At 41.9% G+C, this 20,192-nt stretch overlaps 1 protein-coding gene across 1 annotated transcript; it reads left to right on the top strand.

Moving 5' to 3' along the window:
• Window positions 1–724: 724 nt before the first annotated feature.
• On the top strand, window positions 725–1,615 carry LOC310942911 (odorant receptor 131-2-like; the record flags this gene model as incomplete). Its single annotated transcript, XM_083908377.1, has 1 exon — window positions 725–1,615. One exon carries the CDS (start codon window positions 725–727, stop codon window positions 1,613–1,615), a length of 891 nt encoding a protein of 296 aa, XP_083764503.1.
• Between the last annotated feature and the right edge of the window lie 18,577 nt (window positions 1,616–20,192).

Genomic DNA, 20,192 nt, shown 5'->3' with positions numbered 1-20,192 from the left:
TAGGTGTCTGTCTATCTTTGGGCAGTTTTTTTTGCATTTGTGTCTGTATTTTGAACTTCCAGGTCACTATACTGAATTAATTTTACACAGGATTGTTCATGATGTTGAAGTATCAGTCTGTTTCTTTATTTTGATAGTACATTGTTGACTCACAACTAGTAATCAATAGGTATTCAGTACCATGTCAACTTATAATCAGTTGACAATTTTACTGTTCTCCACTGTTTTTCACTTTAATGAGATGGTTCTGACACATTTACAGATGCAAGTATAGTTTTGTCAACATTTAAGCAACATATTTTCAAATAATGTCTGATTTAATGTTTACTTGACAATAAACACACTGTCATCAGACAATCAAATGACATTTGTTAGATGATCCTTTTAACTTTACAGTGACAGACTAATCAGAAGTAGAAAGTCAACTAATAAGATGTTGACACAATTTACAGAGAACTATTTAAATGATGGTTAATAACATTTTGTTTAGGGTTTGGGTTAGAAACACTTGAAGCTCAACTTTTAGACGACTAGCAGTTAGTGAATTGTATGTCACTAACTGCTACTATACTTGCATCATTTGATAAGAACATGATACTGAATATCTGTTGATTATTAATAGAGTCAACAATGGACTAATATACTAAAACAAAAATAAATTGCTACCAGTATCAGTCTAATGTGTTTTGTGTATGTTATGTTTTCACAGACACTGCATGAAGCCATGGTCATGAATAACACAACAGAAATAACCAACACAAAGCCCTTCAAAATCTTGCTGTCAGTCCTGCCGTGCATTTTCTTCCTTTATGTAAACATAGTCATGCTGTTTACCTTGCACAGGAAGCCTCTTTTCCTCGAGTCCTCTCGTTACATCCTGTTTGGTCATCTGCTCCTCACTGACTCTTTGCAGCTTCTGGTCTCTATTTTTCTGTACATCTTTGCTGTTGGCATGTTCAAAGTGTTCACTCTCATCTGTCACATTTCCTCTTTGTTAGCGAACATCACTCTTAAAATATCACCCCTCAATCTAGCTGTGATGTCTTTAGAGAGGTATGTTGCCATTTGTTTTCCACTGAGGCACCCTGATATTGCCACCACCAAGAGGACATACCTGGCTATAGCTGTTTTATGGATAGTGGTCTCTGTCGACTCTGCCACCCAGGTTTCTCTGTTTATCTCTCTTGAGAATGAAACAGTGTCCTTGTCAAACACTGTTGTCTGCCACAGGAACAGAATCTTTAAGAAACAGGTTGATTCATTACTTAACAAGGCCTTCATCATTATGTATTTTGTCTTGGTGAGCATTATTATAATTTTTACATACATTGCAGTCATGATGACTGTGAAATCAGCCTCATCTAATGTCCATGAAGCCACTAAGGCCCACAAGACTGTGCTGCTGCATCTGCTGCAGCTGTGCCTCTGCCTGGTCTCTCTTCTCTATAACATAATAAACCCCAGCCGCATATCAGGTGCTGTGGCTATTCATGTTCACTATGTCTTATTTGTAGGTTTTATTATTTTCCCCAAGTGTTTGAGTCCACTCATATATGGCCTCAGAGATCACACCTTCAGGAAGGTATTCAAGCATTATTTCACCTTTGGCCTCTAATCACTGAAGAGCTATTTATCAAGACTTGATGCCAAACACAGTAAATGTTGCATTCATAGCTTAGGACATACTGCACATACATCTCTTCTGAATTACTAATTTGCTGATTACTAACAAATTAAATAACTTTCCAATCACTGCTTTTCAGTTTTTATATAACATATACAATATATATTATGCTATATTTATAAATGTGTATTTCAAATGTAATAGTTTGTGTATAAAGCCTTTATCGTGTATCCATAAAATGCCAGCAGGTTGATCTTAGCATTATATTGCTTCTATAATGTCAGTGAAAATAAATAGGAAATGAATGAAAATAAATAATTATCATCATCATTTTGAATCTCACGTCTAACATCTTTGTGAAGATATTTTGTTCATTGACAGATTTTTGTTTTTCATTTAGCATGGCAGCATGACTGCAGGTTAATACAATTTATTTATTTATTTCTCAATCTGCATCATTTGTTTATTTTATTCTAATATTATTTATTAACTATATACATTTGTACTTGTATGCAATCCATCATGTATCTTTAAGTGGAAGTAAATCATGTAATGAGCTACAGCCTATAAGGATTATCTCATACATAAAATAACTGGTCATGTATATATAAAACATGGTAAAATATTAATTTAGTCATTAAAGATACAAATCGTTTAGAATCTTACTCCTTCCTTCTTTGACAGAATTTCTAAAAATCTTATAATTTAGCTTTATGTTCTAATTCGGCTAAAGTAATAGAGTGAAAATTCATCTAGAAATGTTGGCTGCTTAGGGCCCACGGTTGGTGTAGTGGTTAGCACTCTTGCCTTTGCAGCAAGAAGACCCGGGTTCCTGGGTTCAAGCCCCGTTTGGAACAACTTCGGAACAAGGGCCTTTCTGCAAGGAGTTTGCATGTTCTCCCCGTGTGTGCGTGGGTTTCCTCCTGGTTCTCCGTCTTCCTCCCACAGTCCAAAAACATGCGATATGGGGATTAGGTGAATTGGTCACTCTAAATTGACCGTAGGTGTGAGAGTGTGAGTGAATGGTTGTTTGTCTCTATATGTGGCCCTGTGATGGACTGGCGAAATGTCCAGGGTGTACCCCGCCTATCGCCCAATGTCTGCTGAGATAGGCACAGCACCCCCCGTGACCCTCTGGTGGAGGAAAAAGCGGTAGATAATGGATGGATGGATGTTTCTGCTTCATTTCCACAGTAACAACAAGAACGACAAAATGTCAGTATATTGTAATTAAAATTGCAGTATTTAAAAAAAAAAAAAAAAATGACTGTGAGTTGTCATTCAATAAAAGATGAATCAGGGTCCTGACTAGGTAAATAATAATCACACTTACTGTTGTTTTATCATTATTAATAAAAGCTTGACACAATATGATTATTAAAAACACAGCAATACACTGAATGTGCAATATTAATAAGAATTCAACTTTTGAGTAATTTATTCACCTGGTTGTTATGTGGTCGACATTAGTTCTGATTGGATGCGTAATTTTCTAGGTATTCATTCATTGATTCATTCATTGTCTATTAAACAGGGCGAAAGGTGGCCTCACACCCTGGACAGGTCTCCAATCCTCATGTAAAATTGTAAATGGAACCACTTCAAGTTAAGTTAGAACTTAAGTAATTAAGTAATACAGTGACATTTAGATAAGAGTGATGCTTTTAGATGATGAAACACATTCTTTACTGTAAATACAAAATACAAAAACAGACTAAGTTTGACATGAGTGAGTTCATCTTTTTAACCAACAGATGTCACCATTGCTCTATAAACAATGATGTGGCTTTGACTGTAGCAATTTAATTTCAGTCTGCAATGTTACAGTACAGTACATCACAGACAAAGTATCCCACAAATGTCCCACTAAATCATCCATTTAGATCCCAAATTCAAAAAATGTATGTGAAGTGTTGTTTTGTTGTTGATTTCTGCTCAATCTCCTGCACCAAAGGTCATACAAAAATATCTGCATTTTTACCTCTGGAGCTGCTGGTCCAGTGCTGCCTTGGTTGACTCCAAATCAATGCTTTCAAACACTGGAGTCACAAATTAACACATTTGAACTTATCTTATTAATTTTCTGTTGATAAAATCATTGATTTTCTATTTAAAATTTGATGCACACTCAAAAATAGGGGTATGTGTGGGAGGAATGAGCAGTTTACACACACACTTAAGTTTTTATTAAACTGTGAGAATAGATTTTTTTCGGTGAAACTTTTGTTAGGTGGTTAAAAAAATGCCTTGTCTCCCTGTTAGCAGTTTTCACTCTATAACTCTATTTCTCAGGGGCTGTCCACACAAAAACAAGTCTTGGTGAAGTTTTTTTCCACACTTTTGGAAGCCCTGAAACCACCCAACAAGGTGCAGTGTAAGCACTGTAAACGACAACCACAACAGCACATCCGCAATGATTCAGCATTTGAGCCGAAAGCATCCAGTTGCTAATGCTAACGCTGCCGGCACAGTTAACATAAACATTGATATTAGCTGATTTAATGTAGCTTGCCGGAGCGTAGTGTATTTGTAGTGATGTTGTGACTCGTGATGAGATTTGGCTAGATAGGATGTTAAGCTTTGAATTGTTTAAAAAATAAAGTTATTCATGGTAAATTGCAAGAGAGTTTCTTGCCTACACGCAAGAACACATGCACACTCATCTCTCTCACTCACTCTCCCTCACGCACTCACGCATGCAAACACACCCCTGTGTTAAGTTATCACACCCAGGCTGTCATTTCCATTATTCATTATTATTCCATTCCATATTGTTTGATTTGATAACGCAAAATTATTATTATTTGAATTTTTTTTATCCTATTAATCGAGGAATAATTGGTGGAATACTCGATTACAAAATTAAACAACAAAAATATTTGATAGATGCAGCCCTAATGTGGAGTGACATCTACAGTTTGAAACCAGCTTTAATGTTATATCACTAAAGCAGACAGATCTTAATGTAATTCTCGGAGTTATCGGACATAATGACTTATGATGCAGCATATATTTTTTTAATTGCATCCAAATGTTACACTTTACTTAACACCAACAATTAAATATTATGATGAGGTCTGCTGAATTATAGATGTATCCATATGAACTTCACTTTACTTAAAGACTGTATTGATAACGTATGATCCTCCATGGAGGATTATAGCATCCTATGAGTCTTTATAACAGTTGATTGTTGAGGTGTGTGTATAGAGGGGTAGAAGTAGTCATAATGTATAATAATCCCCATCAGTCAGCTTGTAGTAAATAGCCAGTCAAGAGCACTCATGGACCCAAGACTCAAGCACTCAAGACCCTTGTATTTATATGTCATTATAAGCATGATTTATAGTTATTCATAACTGTTGATATAGCGCATTATAAAGCATTGTGTGTGTTTATGTTTGTAGTCATAATAATTCACTATGAATGCACTCATAATGCACTATAGATGTGGTATTTATAGAAAGTGTTACCAAATTTTCTTTCCTTTCCTTCTTCATTCTGTCTCTGTTATTGAATATGTGTAATGTAAACGTAGTTGAATAAAAAAATGTTTATCTGATTTTATTTTCGCAGCCCTACTGTACCATGTACAGGACTGGCGTAAGTACTTCAGGGTTTGTTGTCATTTTTGGAGGTTGTGTGTGTGTTTTGACCTAAAGTTCCCACACTGCAAAAGCAAAAGTTTAAAATAGCATAGAAATAATAATCTCGATTCTGCTGACGCGGGCAGAATAATTTCTTAAATTGCTGACCTCCGCGCCCTAATACGTCTCTGCTCCTCTACCTAATATACGAGCTGTATTTGCAAATTCAAACATGTAAAAAGTGTTTGCACGAACAGAAATGCTACTGCTACCTGGAATGCTTCCACGATCATAACCAAAAAATTTTCCTAAATCTCCACTTTTGCTGGAGTTTTTAGAAAGAATTGTTTTGGGAGGCGAAGTCGCCATTTGTTTGTAAACGAAAGGCACAAATGAAGGGGAAAGTCTGTGTTATTAAAAAATATCTGTGCTAGTGTAAACCTAGCATCATAATAAACTGGACTGGTCTTTTGGAGTACAGGGTGAACTCCTTAAGACCTTCTTCGGCTCAGAAGTGGCATCAGCCATCTTTTCTGCCCAGTGGCAGTGGTATCACAGCTGCGGACAGGAGCAGGCTGGACAAATTGATTAAAAAAACAGCTCTGTCCTTGGTTGTCACCTTGACCCAGAGGAGAACCAAGCAAGCTATCATCTCTGATGGACAATCTCTCCACCCCCTGCAGGACACCATAACAGAACTTGGTAGTTCCTTCAATAACAGACTGAAACATCCTAAATGTCTGATCTTATCTTAACTTATCTTAAAATTAGATAAGAGCATAAATGAGATTAAAAAATAACATTTCCCTGAAACAAGGCCTATTTTACTTTCTTGAAAGTCAATTTCTGCAGGAGGCAAACACAGTGATCAGAGTTGACTATTATGTCAATGCCTTCAACCACACTTCAAAAAACCTTCTGTCACTTCTACTCTCGATGAGATTCTTATCCCTGCCTCTTTTTCACAGTCCAGATGGACACAGGGTGAACAATAGAAAAAGTGCAGAGAACAACCAATGTATGTGGGTAAACAGGGAGGGAGGTGCAGAACCGTAGAATAAAAGATGCCTCTGAGCAGGAAGTGGATTAATTTAACCAGTCTTTACTCCACCACAATCGTGAAGCCCTCTCTATACCTCACTTTGCTGTGTGAAAGAGCACTTGAGGGCCTGAAAAACGTTCCAGAAAAAGTACCTTCTGACAGAGCGCATGCTCAGTTTAGAGCCAGAGCTGAAGGGAAAGACGCCAATCTTGGGCGAGAGTACCCTGGCCCAGAGGGCTGGCCTCCTCTGTCAAGGAGAACCAGAGGGGGTGTTGGGCCTAGCCATTGTAATCTGTTGCGGCCTACTGGGAAATCATAAAGGCTGAACTCAGGCCTGGTGAAAGTTTGGGGTCATAAAAACCAAGAACCACATGTCAAAGGACAAAGGAAGATTCTACCCCACCAGAGGGTCCAGTCTGTGATGGACTCATTCCCCACAAACCATTGCGACATATGACATCAACAACAGACAACTATTCAACCATTGGTGACAATGGATATCACGGGATGCTCGGCCCCCGAAGTGAAGACAATAAAACCGTGGAACAGACTCCACCCATTCTCTTCCAACCTTACTTGTCGGCGTGAGCAGACGTATATGTGTTTTAGGAGAGACTCAACACCCTGAAGAACTGCATTCTTGCTGGCCAAGCTTTGAAGATTCTTCCTTTGTCTATTCCTACCCCATTTTTGGTTTTTACCCTTTTGTTTTTATTTTATTTTTGATACAAGGACCCAGTGAATAACTCCCTGCGAGTTATTTCCCGTTATTGCTGCAGAAGAGGAGACCGTGACTTGCGCAGCGGCAGCGCGAGCAGAATAGAAGTCCTAATTCGACTGGTAAAACTACATAGTCACTGGACAAACTCCAGCTAATCTGTGTGGATGAGTTAGGCTTCTATTCCTCCCGCGTGTCTCCCCTCTACCGCTGTGGATTGTCCCCGTGTACCGTAATCCTGTGTCCTCAACACAGCTCGTGATCACTTATTGAGAGGAAAACTTCTGGGATCTGAAAAAAACGCAGTTTAAGTCGGCCATTGCCAGATAAACTGTGTGATTTTCAGAAGTTTTCTGATTAGACATGTTCCCCTTTTCTACCTCACTTCCCTCACTTCAACTCTCCTCTCTGACTCAGCGCCCCTGCTGGTGAAAGACGGAAGAGCTGAGTGACAAAATCTGAGTACGAGCGCCATCTCGCGTTGCCTCGCTGTAACCACGGGTGACACCATTGTTACGTGACGTAGCGGCCATTTTTGTTAACCCGGAAGTGGGAGGACCCTCGCTCCACAACTTCCTTTCTCTTCCCCCTCCTTCTTGTTTACTTTGGCTTTGTTTTGTTAACTTCCTTTTCCCCCGCTGTTACCAGCTGCCAACGTGACATGCCCCCTTTTGCTTCACACACACTCACACACACACACACACATTTCTGCACTCAGATCCATGCCTCCCCTTTTTCTTTTTACATATTCAAACGGCTTTTATCAGTAGTTACTTAAGATTAAGGGATTGATGTTTGTTTGTTGTTATTGATCAATTTAACACTTTTTTTAAACCTTTATTTTAAAACTACTGTTTCTGTCTTTTGTGCTTGCTTGTTTGTGACAAGGGTAATTGAAAGAACCCAGTGTATGACCTCACACCTTCCTTGTTAATTATTAATTGATACTAATATACTTATTAATTAGTTATAACTAACAGTCAAAAGACACTTGAAGGTCGTTAATCACCCCTACTCACATTTTCTCACCAATTACAAAGTTGAATCACAACATAATTGGTGCCCCGTGTGAGGCTTCTTGATGTATTACATTGTCACTGGCACGCTTGTACGAAACACAGAAACTACTAGCTGATCAGATATTCAGTTTCTTCCTGCTAAACAGGAAAAGAAACGGTGTCAAATCAGCTAGGATACTGACTGGTGACGCTTACTGGGGATCAACTTACCATTAGGATTGTGCTGAGCAAACTAGTGTGGGTATTGTACTGCCAAGTGCATGTGAATTGTGGAATATCTAACAATGCTACTAACATTCACTTGAAGTGTGTTGCATAACCTTTCGTGGATACGTTGTGTTTGTTTGTCACCCTTGTGCAGTTAGAAAACCAGCAAGTCACGGGACAACTATCCCCGTTAGCCACCGTTAGACTGACTGTTATTTTAACCTCTTCTTCACGGTTGCCCCAGGACCGGGGGCAGCGTCAGACGCAGCGACAAAAGCGCCATAAAACCATATCTAACTTTGATAAACACAGACATGCTGCATACCCACAGAAAGGTCAGAAACTCAGCTAAAAGCTGATGAAAAATGTTTGTAAGTCCACCAAACACAATTAAAACAGTGATTGATCAAAACAGCAGGAGCGGAAAACATGTTACAGCGCACACATTAAAAAGCGGCACCGGAGCGTCAGCGTGATTATGTAAACCAAAAAAATGTCTGGCTGACAGCTGAGACTCCACACTTTCCAACGGTACCATTTTTATCACTCTACGACCAAGATTCACGGATCCAGCCCCAAAATAAGAGCAAGTGACTTTCAAGAAATACAAACAGAAATGTTGTCTTACCTTTGCTGTTTATCAAAACAAGTTATTTCCACCGGAACAAAACTGCTTCTAATGAAAAACTATACTTTCCAGCATGTTTTCAGGACTATTGTCGGCCTGATTGGTCATTCCAGAGCGACATTATATCGTTTGGATTGGAGAAAGGCGAATGTCCGTCAATTTGTGTCATAAGCATTTGTGTCCCTTTTACTCGCTAATGAAGTAACTCACACGCATTTGGAGACCGGGGCCCAATTCTATTGGTTTAGAGGATTAAAACAAGCTGTCAATCACCCAAATTGATCTATGTAAACCAGAGCTATGGCGCTGCGTAACCGGAATATGCAGCGGAGTTGATGGGTGGTCATTACGCACCGGTGCGTAGAGCGCACATCGAGTTTCGGCAATCAACGGTTTTCCGCTTTCTCTGTCCACCTTTGATAAAATGGCAAGCAGAAAACTATCTGACAGTGCTGTGGAAGTGTTGGATATGCTTGTGAATGACAGCGGGGCAGATGTCATCCCTGAGGACTCGTCTTCAGATGAAGAAGACCTCATCCAGCCGGAGCTTCACAGTGGCAGTGACCCTGACTACCACATATCATCAAAGGTACGTAATTTCACGAAGGAATACTTTTTATTGGTTTACTTTTTCATCGATTGATTGTTACATTACATTACCCACGTGATAAATACAGAAACGCTGACAGTGAAAGTGCGTCTAACGGAGGTCATTGGAATTTTTTTTTTTTTTTCAATTTATTATACCCCAGTTCAGCTGTTGGCCAAATAATAAATTATTATATATTATTTATATATATTTTTTCAACAGTGACAATGACGATGATTATGAGCCTCCAAGGTCCTCAGCCTGTGCTCAACCCCGTCAGTCACGAGAATGATCATCTCGTCGCGCCTCTGCTCCCCCTCCCTCCGGACCATCAGGGTAGGCTATGGCTAAGCGTCGTAGAAGTGCTCCTGCAGCTGTAACGGTTGAAAAGGAAGGAGTAAGGTGGCACAACAGGGAGGAGAAGGACCAAAACCCAGCCCCCCTCAATTTCACACCAGCCCAGATCCCTGGCCCCACGTTTGACAGGACAGCAGCATGGCCTCCTCTCTCACTTTTTCAGTTGTTTTTTAGCACTTCTGTTGTGTGGACTCTTATAGACAACACAAATGCCAATGCTGCTAAAAGAATCAAGGCTGGGAAAAAGTTTTTGTGGAAGGCTCTGTCAAAGACTTTTACATCTTCATGGCCATTATTATTTTCTCCGGCCTTGTCCAGGTTCACCACAGAGGGGACTATTGGAAGAGACAGTAGCCATATAATTTTTCCTTCCCCATAAAAATATGTCCATGGACCGCTTTGAAGCCATCTTGTGGTCATTGCACCTCAGCAACCCGAAAGATGATGAGGACAACGATCGCAAGAAGAACACTGAAGACTATGATCGGCTCTTCAAGATCGAGCCCCTGTACACAGACATTTTGATGGCCATACCAACACATACAGTATGTATTGATGAAAGGATGCTAGCATCCAAGGCTCGTACCAGTATGAAACAGTACATGAGGGATAAACCCACAAAGTGGGGCTACAAACTGTTTGTACTTGCTGATTCCTCCACAGGCTACACCTGGAACTTTACTGTGTACACAGGGAAGAGTGACAAAAGTCACCTCAGACAATATATCAGTAGTTGATCTTCTGCCATTTCCTGTGCTTGGTGCAGGGTACACATTATATGTAGACAATGTCTACACCAGCCCTGCCCTCTTCAGAGATCTCTACGTGAAACGCATTGGGTGCTGTGGGACAATTCGGAAAAATCGTGTTGGTTTCCCACACACGAACAGCAACGACTTTCCTAAAAAGCCTGAGAGGGGAGATATCTGCTGGATTAAGAAAGACTGCTTGCTGTTCGTGAAATGTGTGGACACTAGTGAGGTGACTGTCTGTTCAACAGTGCATGAAGCCTTCAGTGGAAAGACTATACAGCGCAAGGTAAAGGAGGCCGGGTAGTGGAGCACAAAAGCTGTGCCTGTTCCTGGCGCTGTGACTGATACATACAATAAGAACATGGGCGGTGTTGATTTGTCCGATGCTCTTATTGGATACTACAGCGTCCACCACAAATCCATGAAGTGGTACAAAACTTTTTTTTATCACTTTATGGATATCGCAGTGGTGAATAGTTTCCTTCTGCACAAGGAGCTGTTGCGGTCAAAGGCCTACACCCAAAAAACCTTTAGGGAGACCCTAGCTGCTGATATGCTACATTTTGCAGAAGGCTCAGCACCTCAACCATCAGCATCCACACTCACCTGCAAGCCACGTTACTATGGCAGTGATGCGACAGTGTCCAGGAGGTACTGCAGGAGGTGCCAGGATGCCGGCATCCCAAGAGTGAAAACACCAATTAACTGCAGAAGGTGTAATGTCCCCCTGTGTCTCACATCACAGAAGAACTGCTTTGAGCTGTGGCACGATGCACTTTGAGGTATTGAATAAATCTACTCCAATTGGAGAAAATTATAATCTTTTTGTATGGTTTTATTTGAATGGGGAAATATGTGAAGGTAAAACAAAACAAGTTTTTTAGACCAACAGTGACATGTAAATAAAATGAAATGGGTTTTAATAATCTGGTACCTCAGAAATCTTAAATGGTACTGATGGTGCCAAAATGTGCCAAACTGTGCCGTACAAGGGAACGCCAAGACATGTCTTTACTAAAACCGCTGTAATTTTACTCTGGTTCACTTCAGCAGCATCAGACTTTGCATAGCTCATGTCCACATGTTGTTACATGACCTCCATGTGTTTTTAAGCTCCTACTGCATATTTTAGAGCTGATATTTACTTCAAAAGGGTTTTTTTTTTTAGGCGAGGGAAAAATCCTTCACTTATGCTGTGTTCCATCTGCATCTACTGTGACACAGTGGCATCTACAGTGAAACTTACACCTCTGGTGGAATCTCACAAGTGTTATCTTTATTTAGATACCAAGTTAATCCACATAGACCATGTAATTGCAGAGATTTGCCCAAACTCTATTTAGTTTGGGCATGTCATTTTCGAGCAGGGACTCCAAAAAGAGGGTCAGGGAAGAAGAGGTTAATAAGGCCAGGTTATTTCGCTCCTGCTCCTTACCCTGTGTTTGTTCAGCCAGTAGGAGAAACCGCAATAGCCTAGCTGCCGCGCCTCTCAGCCAACAAAATGAGCCATCCAAGAGACCCTTCTGCGGCACCTCAACCACAGGAAGCTGGGGCAGACTATGCCCTGTGGGACCTAGTGGCGCAGTGTGATGCTGCTCTCCAGGAACTGGGCAACTATGCACAGGACCCCCCAAATAAACCTGAGCGAACCCTCCCAGGACTGTTTGGTCATATGTTCCTCATACAGCAACACAAATTTCAGCTACAAGATGAGATAAACCAGCAGCAACAAGACCTCAACCGCAAGCAAGAGTTGCAGCTTGAGCAGATGCGCAAACCTGAAATAAATGTTTTTCTGTGTCCCAGGACGCGGTTTTAAGATCATTTGAGGCGAGAAATTAGTCATTCGGAATTCAAAAATGTGGTTTGTGTATTAAGATGTGATGTATTTATAGTTTGGCAGCATTTTGACCTGACAGTTTGAAAGTCTCTATAGTATAAATGTTTTATTTACGAACGGTTCATTAACCACTGGCTGTAGCTCTATCAGGTAAGTTTCACTTTACGTTAGTTTGTTTACTTGACTGGACTTGTTTAGGAGCTTGGTTAGCAGATGAGAGCCTGACAAACTCTATGTATCCGGCTGCTTCAGCTAAGGTAACGTAAATGTAGGCTAACGTTAACTTAGCAATGAGAAATGAGATGACATGAGAGTTTGTCAACCTCTCATCTGCTAACCAGTAGCACATAAACAAACCCAGTCAAGTAAACAAACTAACGTAAAGTGAAACTTACTGGTAGGATAGAGCTACAGCCAGTGGTTAAGGAAGCCGTTCATGGCAGATATTATCAACGGCAAGCCGGCAGATCCTGTATCTGTGCTCGATTGTTCCTCCTTCATCCTTGAACTACCCGAGTGTCTGTCACAGTAATTTGAATCTGAATTTTGAGAACTGAATTTGAATTGTGAGAACAGAATGTGAAAGATATGGATTGTTGAATTTGAAAAATTCCATTTCAAATTATACTATTCAGATTCAGATTTTCAATGCAATAATTCAAATTAAACAATACAATTTCAAATTATACTATTCAGATTCAGTTTTTCAATGCAACTATTCAAGTTTAGCTATTCAAATTCAGATTTTTAATGCAATTATTCAAGTTTAGAAATTCAAATTCAAATATAAACGATTCCAATTCAGTTTCTGGTGGCACATATTTCAGTATGGGTCAACCAGGACCCTGGACCGGGAGGAGTCAAGTCCACCCAGTTCTGGTCCCAGCCGAGATGACCCCCAGGACTTATACATCAGGGGAAACCCGACTCGACTGAATTTCCCTCCGGATCTACCTTTCCCTCCAGCCTTCCCAGCCAGTAAACCCGAAACCCACAGGGATTTCAGAAGAGACGAACCAGCACCCCCGCTTCCTAGGTCAAGGGGGTAACGGTGGACCTAGCCCTGCAGAAGTGGGAGGCTGCCGGCACCAGCTCCCAGAATACGGTCAGGATCCTCGGGGGGCAGCGAGGGTGCAACAAACCCACTTTGACCACTCTCCAATGCCCTGTGACACTTCCTCTCCTCCACTTCTGACATTCCTTGGCAACTTAGTCAGCCAAGGTAGCGCTCGCCGCATATACACCTCCGTTACCGCAGGGGGATGTATCGATGTATCCGATCCCAGCTCGGAAATCAGCCTCATGCGCTCTAGCACGTTTGCTGAAGTGGCTCGAGCTATGCTCGCCCTTGGCGAACCACTGAAAACCGAGCCTTGTAGTCTCAGTATCGTGAGCTACACACAGGATCGGTCCCCAGTGTGGTTGGATCTAACTTTCCAGGGGTTGACTTTAACACACCCCATCTACATCTGTGAACTCGACACAGAGCCACTTGTCATTGGCCAAGACCTCCTTGACCGACTGGCGCCACTGATTGACTGCCGGCAAGACTGCATTTGGGGTCAGGTTGCCACACCTAAGCCCTTAGAGTCAACCAACACCTCCACCCACCTGTTGGAACAGGTGACGGCCATTCAGGTAACCCGCCAGCCGCTACCAAGTATTGACTATTGCCCAGAGTCTGCTCCTGACCTGGAACCCAGAAAGGCAGCACCCAGGACCTTGGAGCTGGGGGAGCACAGCTCAACCAGTTCCCAGTCCAGCTGGGCTGTCAGTGTGAATGATGATGGCTCCTCAGAGGAAGCTGATGGAAAGGGGGTATATGGGTCTCAAGGGCTGCACATCCGTCAGGGGAGTCACCACCGCCTGGTCGACCTGTCCCACACCACAAAAGGGAAAACTGGAACGAAGTTGGAAGACCCAGAAACCAAAGGAAGAAATGGAGGGTCTGATCCAGCCGTAACGGGCAGAGGCGCTGGAATCTCGAAAGAGGACGCAGCCCCTGCCTGGATAGCCACTGCTGGATCCTTACTCCAGTTCTTCCTCAGCCTGACAAGGCATGTAAGTCATTCCCACTGCCCGAGAGGGGGGACCCTACTTCAGTTGCTGAGGCTGAAGCAGACTCTGACCCTGAGGAGCAAGAGAATGCAGTTGTTTGTCTGGTTTGTTGGTTGTTTGTTGTTGTGTTCACTCCCTCTTTGTGTTCCCTTGCCTGAAGCCAGGTGTAACTGCATGCCTCACACTTCCCTGCATGCAGTAACCCCTCATAACGAATGAGGTCATTAACTCGATCCGGTTCTTGTTTGGTGCACTTGGCATAACCTTGGCAGTACAATTTCTAACTATGCGAACCCCACAGTTTAGAAATTGGCCCTCTACTCCTGGTCTAGCCACTAGTTAACCAAATCCACCAGAGACTCATGCGTTTAAACCAACTCAACTTCCTTTCTTCCTCCCTCACGATCTTGATTGTTTGTTTTGTTTCATTATTATTTCAAAATCATCATTCATTCTTGGTGCACTGTTTTCCTGTTCCCTGTGCAACACCTAGAACCCATCTAGGGACTCGTTCACGTAACACAGAAAAGAATGTTGTATGATTGTATTGTAAGTTTGTTTAGGATTTTTTTTTTGTTTGTTTTTTTTTGGTTGTATAGTTAGCATCAACTCCTCTGCCCAGACACCCTCAGGTAGCCCAGACACAATCCGCTTGCTAGAGTCACACTATGAACTGTACCTCTGCAAATCATTGACTGTTCTCACTGTTCCCCTCAGAACTCCATTGATTTTCCTTCCTTCCCAGGACACGCAGCTTTCCCGACGAACAGTCAGATGAGAGCAAGGCCCTTCCCTTGATCCAAACCCTGCGGCTTAAACCCCAGCGTTCAGATCAAAAGGGGTATTGTTGGGCCTAGCCATTGTAATCTGTTGCGGCCTACTGGGAAGTCATAAAGCCTGAACTCAGGCCTGGTGAAAAGTTTGGGGTCATAAAACCCAAGAACCACATGTCAAAGGACAAAGGAAGATTCTACCCCACCAGAGGGTCCAGTCTGTGATGGACTCATTCCCCACAAACCATTGCGGCATATAACGTCAACAACAGACAATTATTCACTCATTGGTGGATATCACTGGATGCTCCGTCCCCGAAGTGAAGACAATAAAACCGTGGAACAGACTCCACCCATTCTCTTCCAACCTTACTTGTCGGCGTGACATGTATGTGTTTTAGGAGAGAATCAACACCCTGAAGAACTGCATTCTTGCTGGCCGAGCTTTGAAGATTATTCCTTTGTCTATTCCTACCCAATTTTTTGTTTTTCTTTTTTTTTTGATACAAGGACCCCCTGAATAACTCCCTGCAAGTTATTCCCCGTTATTCCTGCAGAAGAGGAGACCGTGACTTGCACACACTCCTAATTACCGCCGACCAGCTGTCCCTGTCGTGAGTCGTTGGACTACGTATCACACAGCTCCAGAGCCACGCAACGAGGCGCCCGCTCTCTTTTCCCGATACCGGCATCGACCGACGTGTTTATTATTGTTTTTCTTTTCTTTCATCACCAATGTGTGCATGTCTCACACACGGCTGTAATTTGCTTAGGATAGGATCAGTGAGATAAACTAGCGGACTGTATAGTTGTACCGCCAATGTTAAAAATGTTTTTGATTAGACACGTTCCCCTTTTCTACCTCACTTCTCTTAAAATTTTCCGCGTCACCGCCGACTCCATTTCGTCTTTCAACTCTCCTCAGCGCACCTGCTGAGTCAAGACGGAAGACAGAAGAGCTGAGTGACGAAATCTGAGTATTGTTACGTGAGTGGAGTGGTGCCCCGTTTTTGATAGTCTTAAGAAAATTGATAGCGTAATTAGTAATTAAAAATAATTAATCACCCCTACTCATATTTTCTCACCAGTTACAAAGTTGAATCACAACAGGGGCAATGGGTCGACTCCTCTGTGGCAAAGAGATCCACCTCTGCCCTGCCAAAGACATCCCAGATATTGAGCACCACCTCTATGTCAGAGTGTGTACAATTATGTGAGAGACGGTTGAGACATTGTCCGATTGTACTAGCACATGCCTCCCTCTCAGGAACTGAAGAAAAAGCTGCTGTGCCATGTACAGTGCCCGTAGCTCCAGGACATCTTTATGGTCAAAGCGCTCCTGTGTATGCCACAGGCCTTGAGCTGTCTTCAATCTCCAAACACAACACGATGTCTGTGTTTTTGAAAAAAAATACTGTCTCTGTGTTAATCATTGATTTCACCGGACATTTAAGTCTCTAAATATTACCCCCACCTGGTCCACAATTTCTTCTTTTTTTCTTCATACTTGTGTTAACCGTTCCTGTTCGGGCTCTCTGACCGTAGTCGGGAAGCACAGGGGAGAGTTTCCCCCAGGGCTGAAGTTGATGCTAACTTCAGGGCTAACCCCCTTCACTTTATCGGGGCAAACAACTCACACAGAAGCTCCACTTTGTGCTTGAGAAAGCAACTGTTTTATTTCACCCAAAAACAGCTGTGACATCCACTGTAACTGTATTATAAACTCATAGCACTCCTGCTGACCAGTCTTTCGCTGTCGCTCCATTCACCATCTCACTCGTACAAAGCAAACAGCAACTCTCTCACCATCTCGACCACAGACACCTTAGGCTCGCATATGCGCACTGCTCCACCACCTTAACTGTGCCACACTACTCTTATATACTCTTATACTCTTATAACACTTGGCCCTAATACCCCATCGTAAAAAGATGCCAAATCATGCCAAAATAATCCTCCAGTCCGGCCATACTTCTTATTTCATCCTAATAAATATATCAACTCATACCCGCGATTTCCCCTGCTGTTTATCTGTTTAAAACATATGAACCGTATGTATACTGACGGATCAGTTCAGTCTGTGTGTGTCACTTCATATACCTATCTGATGTGAGCTGTCAAAGATGCTTGGAAGATGACAGCAGAGTTAGGCCAGAAGAACATGCAGGTTTAAGTCTGAGCTGAGGTCGAATGATGATGATCATGATGATGATACAGTGATGTTATGTTACATATAATATTATGTGGGGAAACTGCTTGAGTTGTAGAGTATTCATTTATTTCATTTAGGTGTAATCCCGCGGGGGAGAAGCGCACTTCAATCAATCAATCAATCAATCTTTATTTATATAGCCCACAGTTTACAAAACATAGCTTGTCTCACGGGACTTCACAGGGTTGGTAACATCCTCTGTCCTTAGACCTTCGACCAGGGTAAGGAAAAACTACCAGGGAAAAAAAAAAAAAAAACCCTTGTAAAAGGGAAAAAGGGTAGAAACCTTAGGGAGAACCACAGGTGAGGGATCCACTCCCTGGACGGACAGACGTGCAGTAGATGTTACCCAAAACATACAATACACAATGACAAGAATAAAAAGTGAAAAAAAAAAGAAGTCTTTAAATGCCAGGATCATCTGGATCACTGGGTTTATCACAGCCTGTAGTGAAGACTGTTGTGGTCCGAGACTTGAGGATGACGGAGTCTTCTTTCCTGTCCTGACCTCATGTCGTTCACTGGTGTCAGCAGAACTGTAAGAGATTAAAATCAGTTAGAGATGTGCTATATGTAGATTTATGTGCTACATCTCATGGGGGTACATCGGGTAAGTGGTGAGGGATGAAAAATCGAGGACGGGGTAGAGAAAGTGCGGCTCGTGCAAAGTCTGTGTGCTCATTCTAAGTGCATGATGGGAAATTCCCCCAGCAGTCTAAGCCTATGGCAGCATAAGATAGACTATTCTAATCAGGACTACCTGATCTAGCTTCGACTATAGGCTATGTTAAAAAGGTAGGTTTTCAGTCTCACCTTAAAGGCAGAGACCGAGTCAGACTGTCTGACTGAAAGCGGAAGTTGGTTCCACAGGAGAGGAGCCTGGTAGCTAAATGTTCTACCACCGATTCTACTTCTAGTTATTTTAGGAATAACCAGTAGACCTGAGTTCAAGGAGCGCAGCGGTCTATTCGGCTGATATAAAGTGATTAAGTCACAAATGTAAGAAGGTGCCTGATTGTTCAGGGCCTTGTATGTAAGTAGAAGTATTTTAAAAACGATTCTACTTTTCACTGGGAGCCAGTGAAGAGAAGCCAGGACAGGAGTTATATGGTCACGTAGTCTGGTTCGAGTCAGTATCCGTGCTGCTGCGTTCTGGACCAGTTGAAGGCTTCTCAGGGACTTACTAGGACATCCAGACAGTAAGGAGTTACAGTAATCCAGCCTAGAGGTTATAAAGGCGTGGATAAGTTTCTCAGAGTCTTGTCTTGATATAATATTTCTAATTGTCTTGATGTTGCGAAGGTGGAAGAAGGCTGTTCTACATATATGCTTAATATGTTCATCCAGCAATAAATCCTGGTCGAACAGGACTCCTAGGTTCCTTACTGTAGTGCAAGGGACTGGAGTGTTACTGCCTAGGTTTAGAGCTCCAAGTGCTGCTCTTTTGGCCCAAGGACCATGACCTCAGTTTTTTCTGTGTTAAGCATCAGAAAATTACAAGTCATCCACGTCTGTATGTCTATGAGACAATCCTGGAGTTTAATAGATGGGTTTGGGTCGTCCGGTCGTGCAGATACATATAGCTGAGTGTCATCTGCATAACAATGAAAATCTATGTTGTGTTTCCTGATAATGTTGCCTAATGGCAGCATGTACAGGGTAAAAAGAATAGGTCCAAGCACAGAACCCTGAGGAACTCCGTAGTTAACCTTAGTGAGTATGGAGGATTCCTCGTTTACACTAACAAACTGAAATCTGTCCGATAAATAGGACTTGAACCAGACAAGTGCCGATCCTCTAATCCCAACGTCTTGTTCTAGTCTATGTAGCAGGATCTCATGATCTATAGTATCAAATGCTGCACTGAGATCCAACAGAACCAGTATAGAAGCCAGTCCTTTTTCAGAGGCCATAAGAATATCATCTTTTACTCTAAGTAGTGCAGTCTCTGTACTGTGGTGGGTTCTAAACCCAGACTGGAACTTTTCAAATACATTATTGCTACACAGGTGATTACACAACTGTGTGGCTGCAGCTTTTTCTAAAATCTTTGAAATAAAAGGAAGGTTTGAGATCGGTCTATAGTTACTCAGAATGCTACTGTCGAGAGAAGGCTTTTTAAGTAATGGCTTAATTACTGCCATCTTAAAGGCCTTTGGGACACAGCCGCTCAGTAAAGACATATTTATTTGATCTAGTAAAATATTTCCAACTTGTGGTAGAGCCTCTCTAAGGAGTCTAGCTGGTATAGGGTCCAACTGACATGTAGTTAGTTTAGAGGAGGAGACCAGTGAGGTCAGCTCCCGGAGGCTTATAGGAATAAAACTTGGCAGCATGAAACATAAAAACATTGTTCAAACAGGTAAGACCTCGATATATTCACATGGGATTACCTCATTTTGATCATGTTTTACATTGTAAAGTAAATATTAAGTGCCAGTTTGTATCCCCAATATAATGATGTTTTCATACACTTAAATGACTTCTTAATTATATCATGTTCAAGTGCTCTGCATCTCCGATGTTCTATAAAAAACTCCCATTTGTAACGAAAAAACAAAACAAAATAAAAACAACGTAACACACAATTTCTGCTGGGATGTGAGAGCATGACTTCTGTTGGTAATGTTGGAAATGTAAGGACGGATTAGGTTGTGTAAGTAAATGATGGACTGTGATGTTAAACGGTACTGCTCAAAAAGATATGTGTCTGGAAATGCAAGAACATCTATGCACGGTCTGATAATCATCTCCTGACGAATATTTAATTCTCTGCGCAGTAATGC

Source organism: Microchirus variegatus, assembly GCF_963457635.1.
Source record: "Microchirus variegatus genome assembly, chromosome: 22".
Lineage (NCBI taxonomy): Eukaryota > Metazoa > Chordata > Actinopteri > Pleuronectiformes > Soleidae > Microchirus > Microchirus variegatus.
This window is presented reverse-complemented; position numbering and strand designations above follow the sequence as displayed.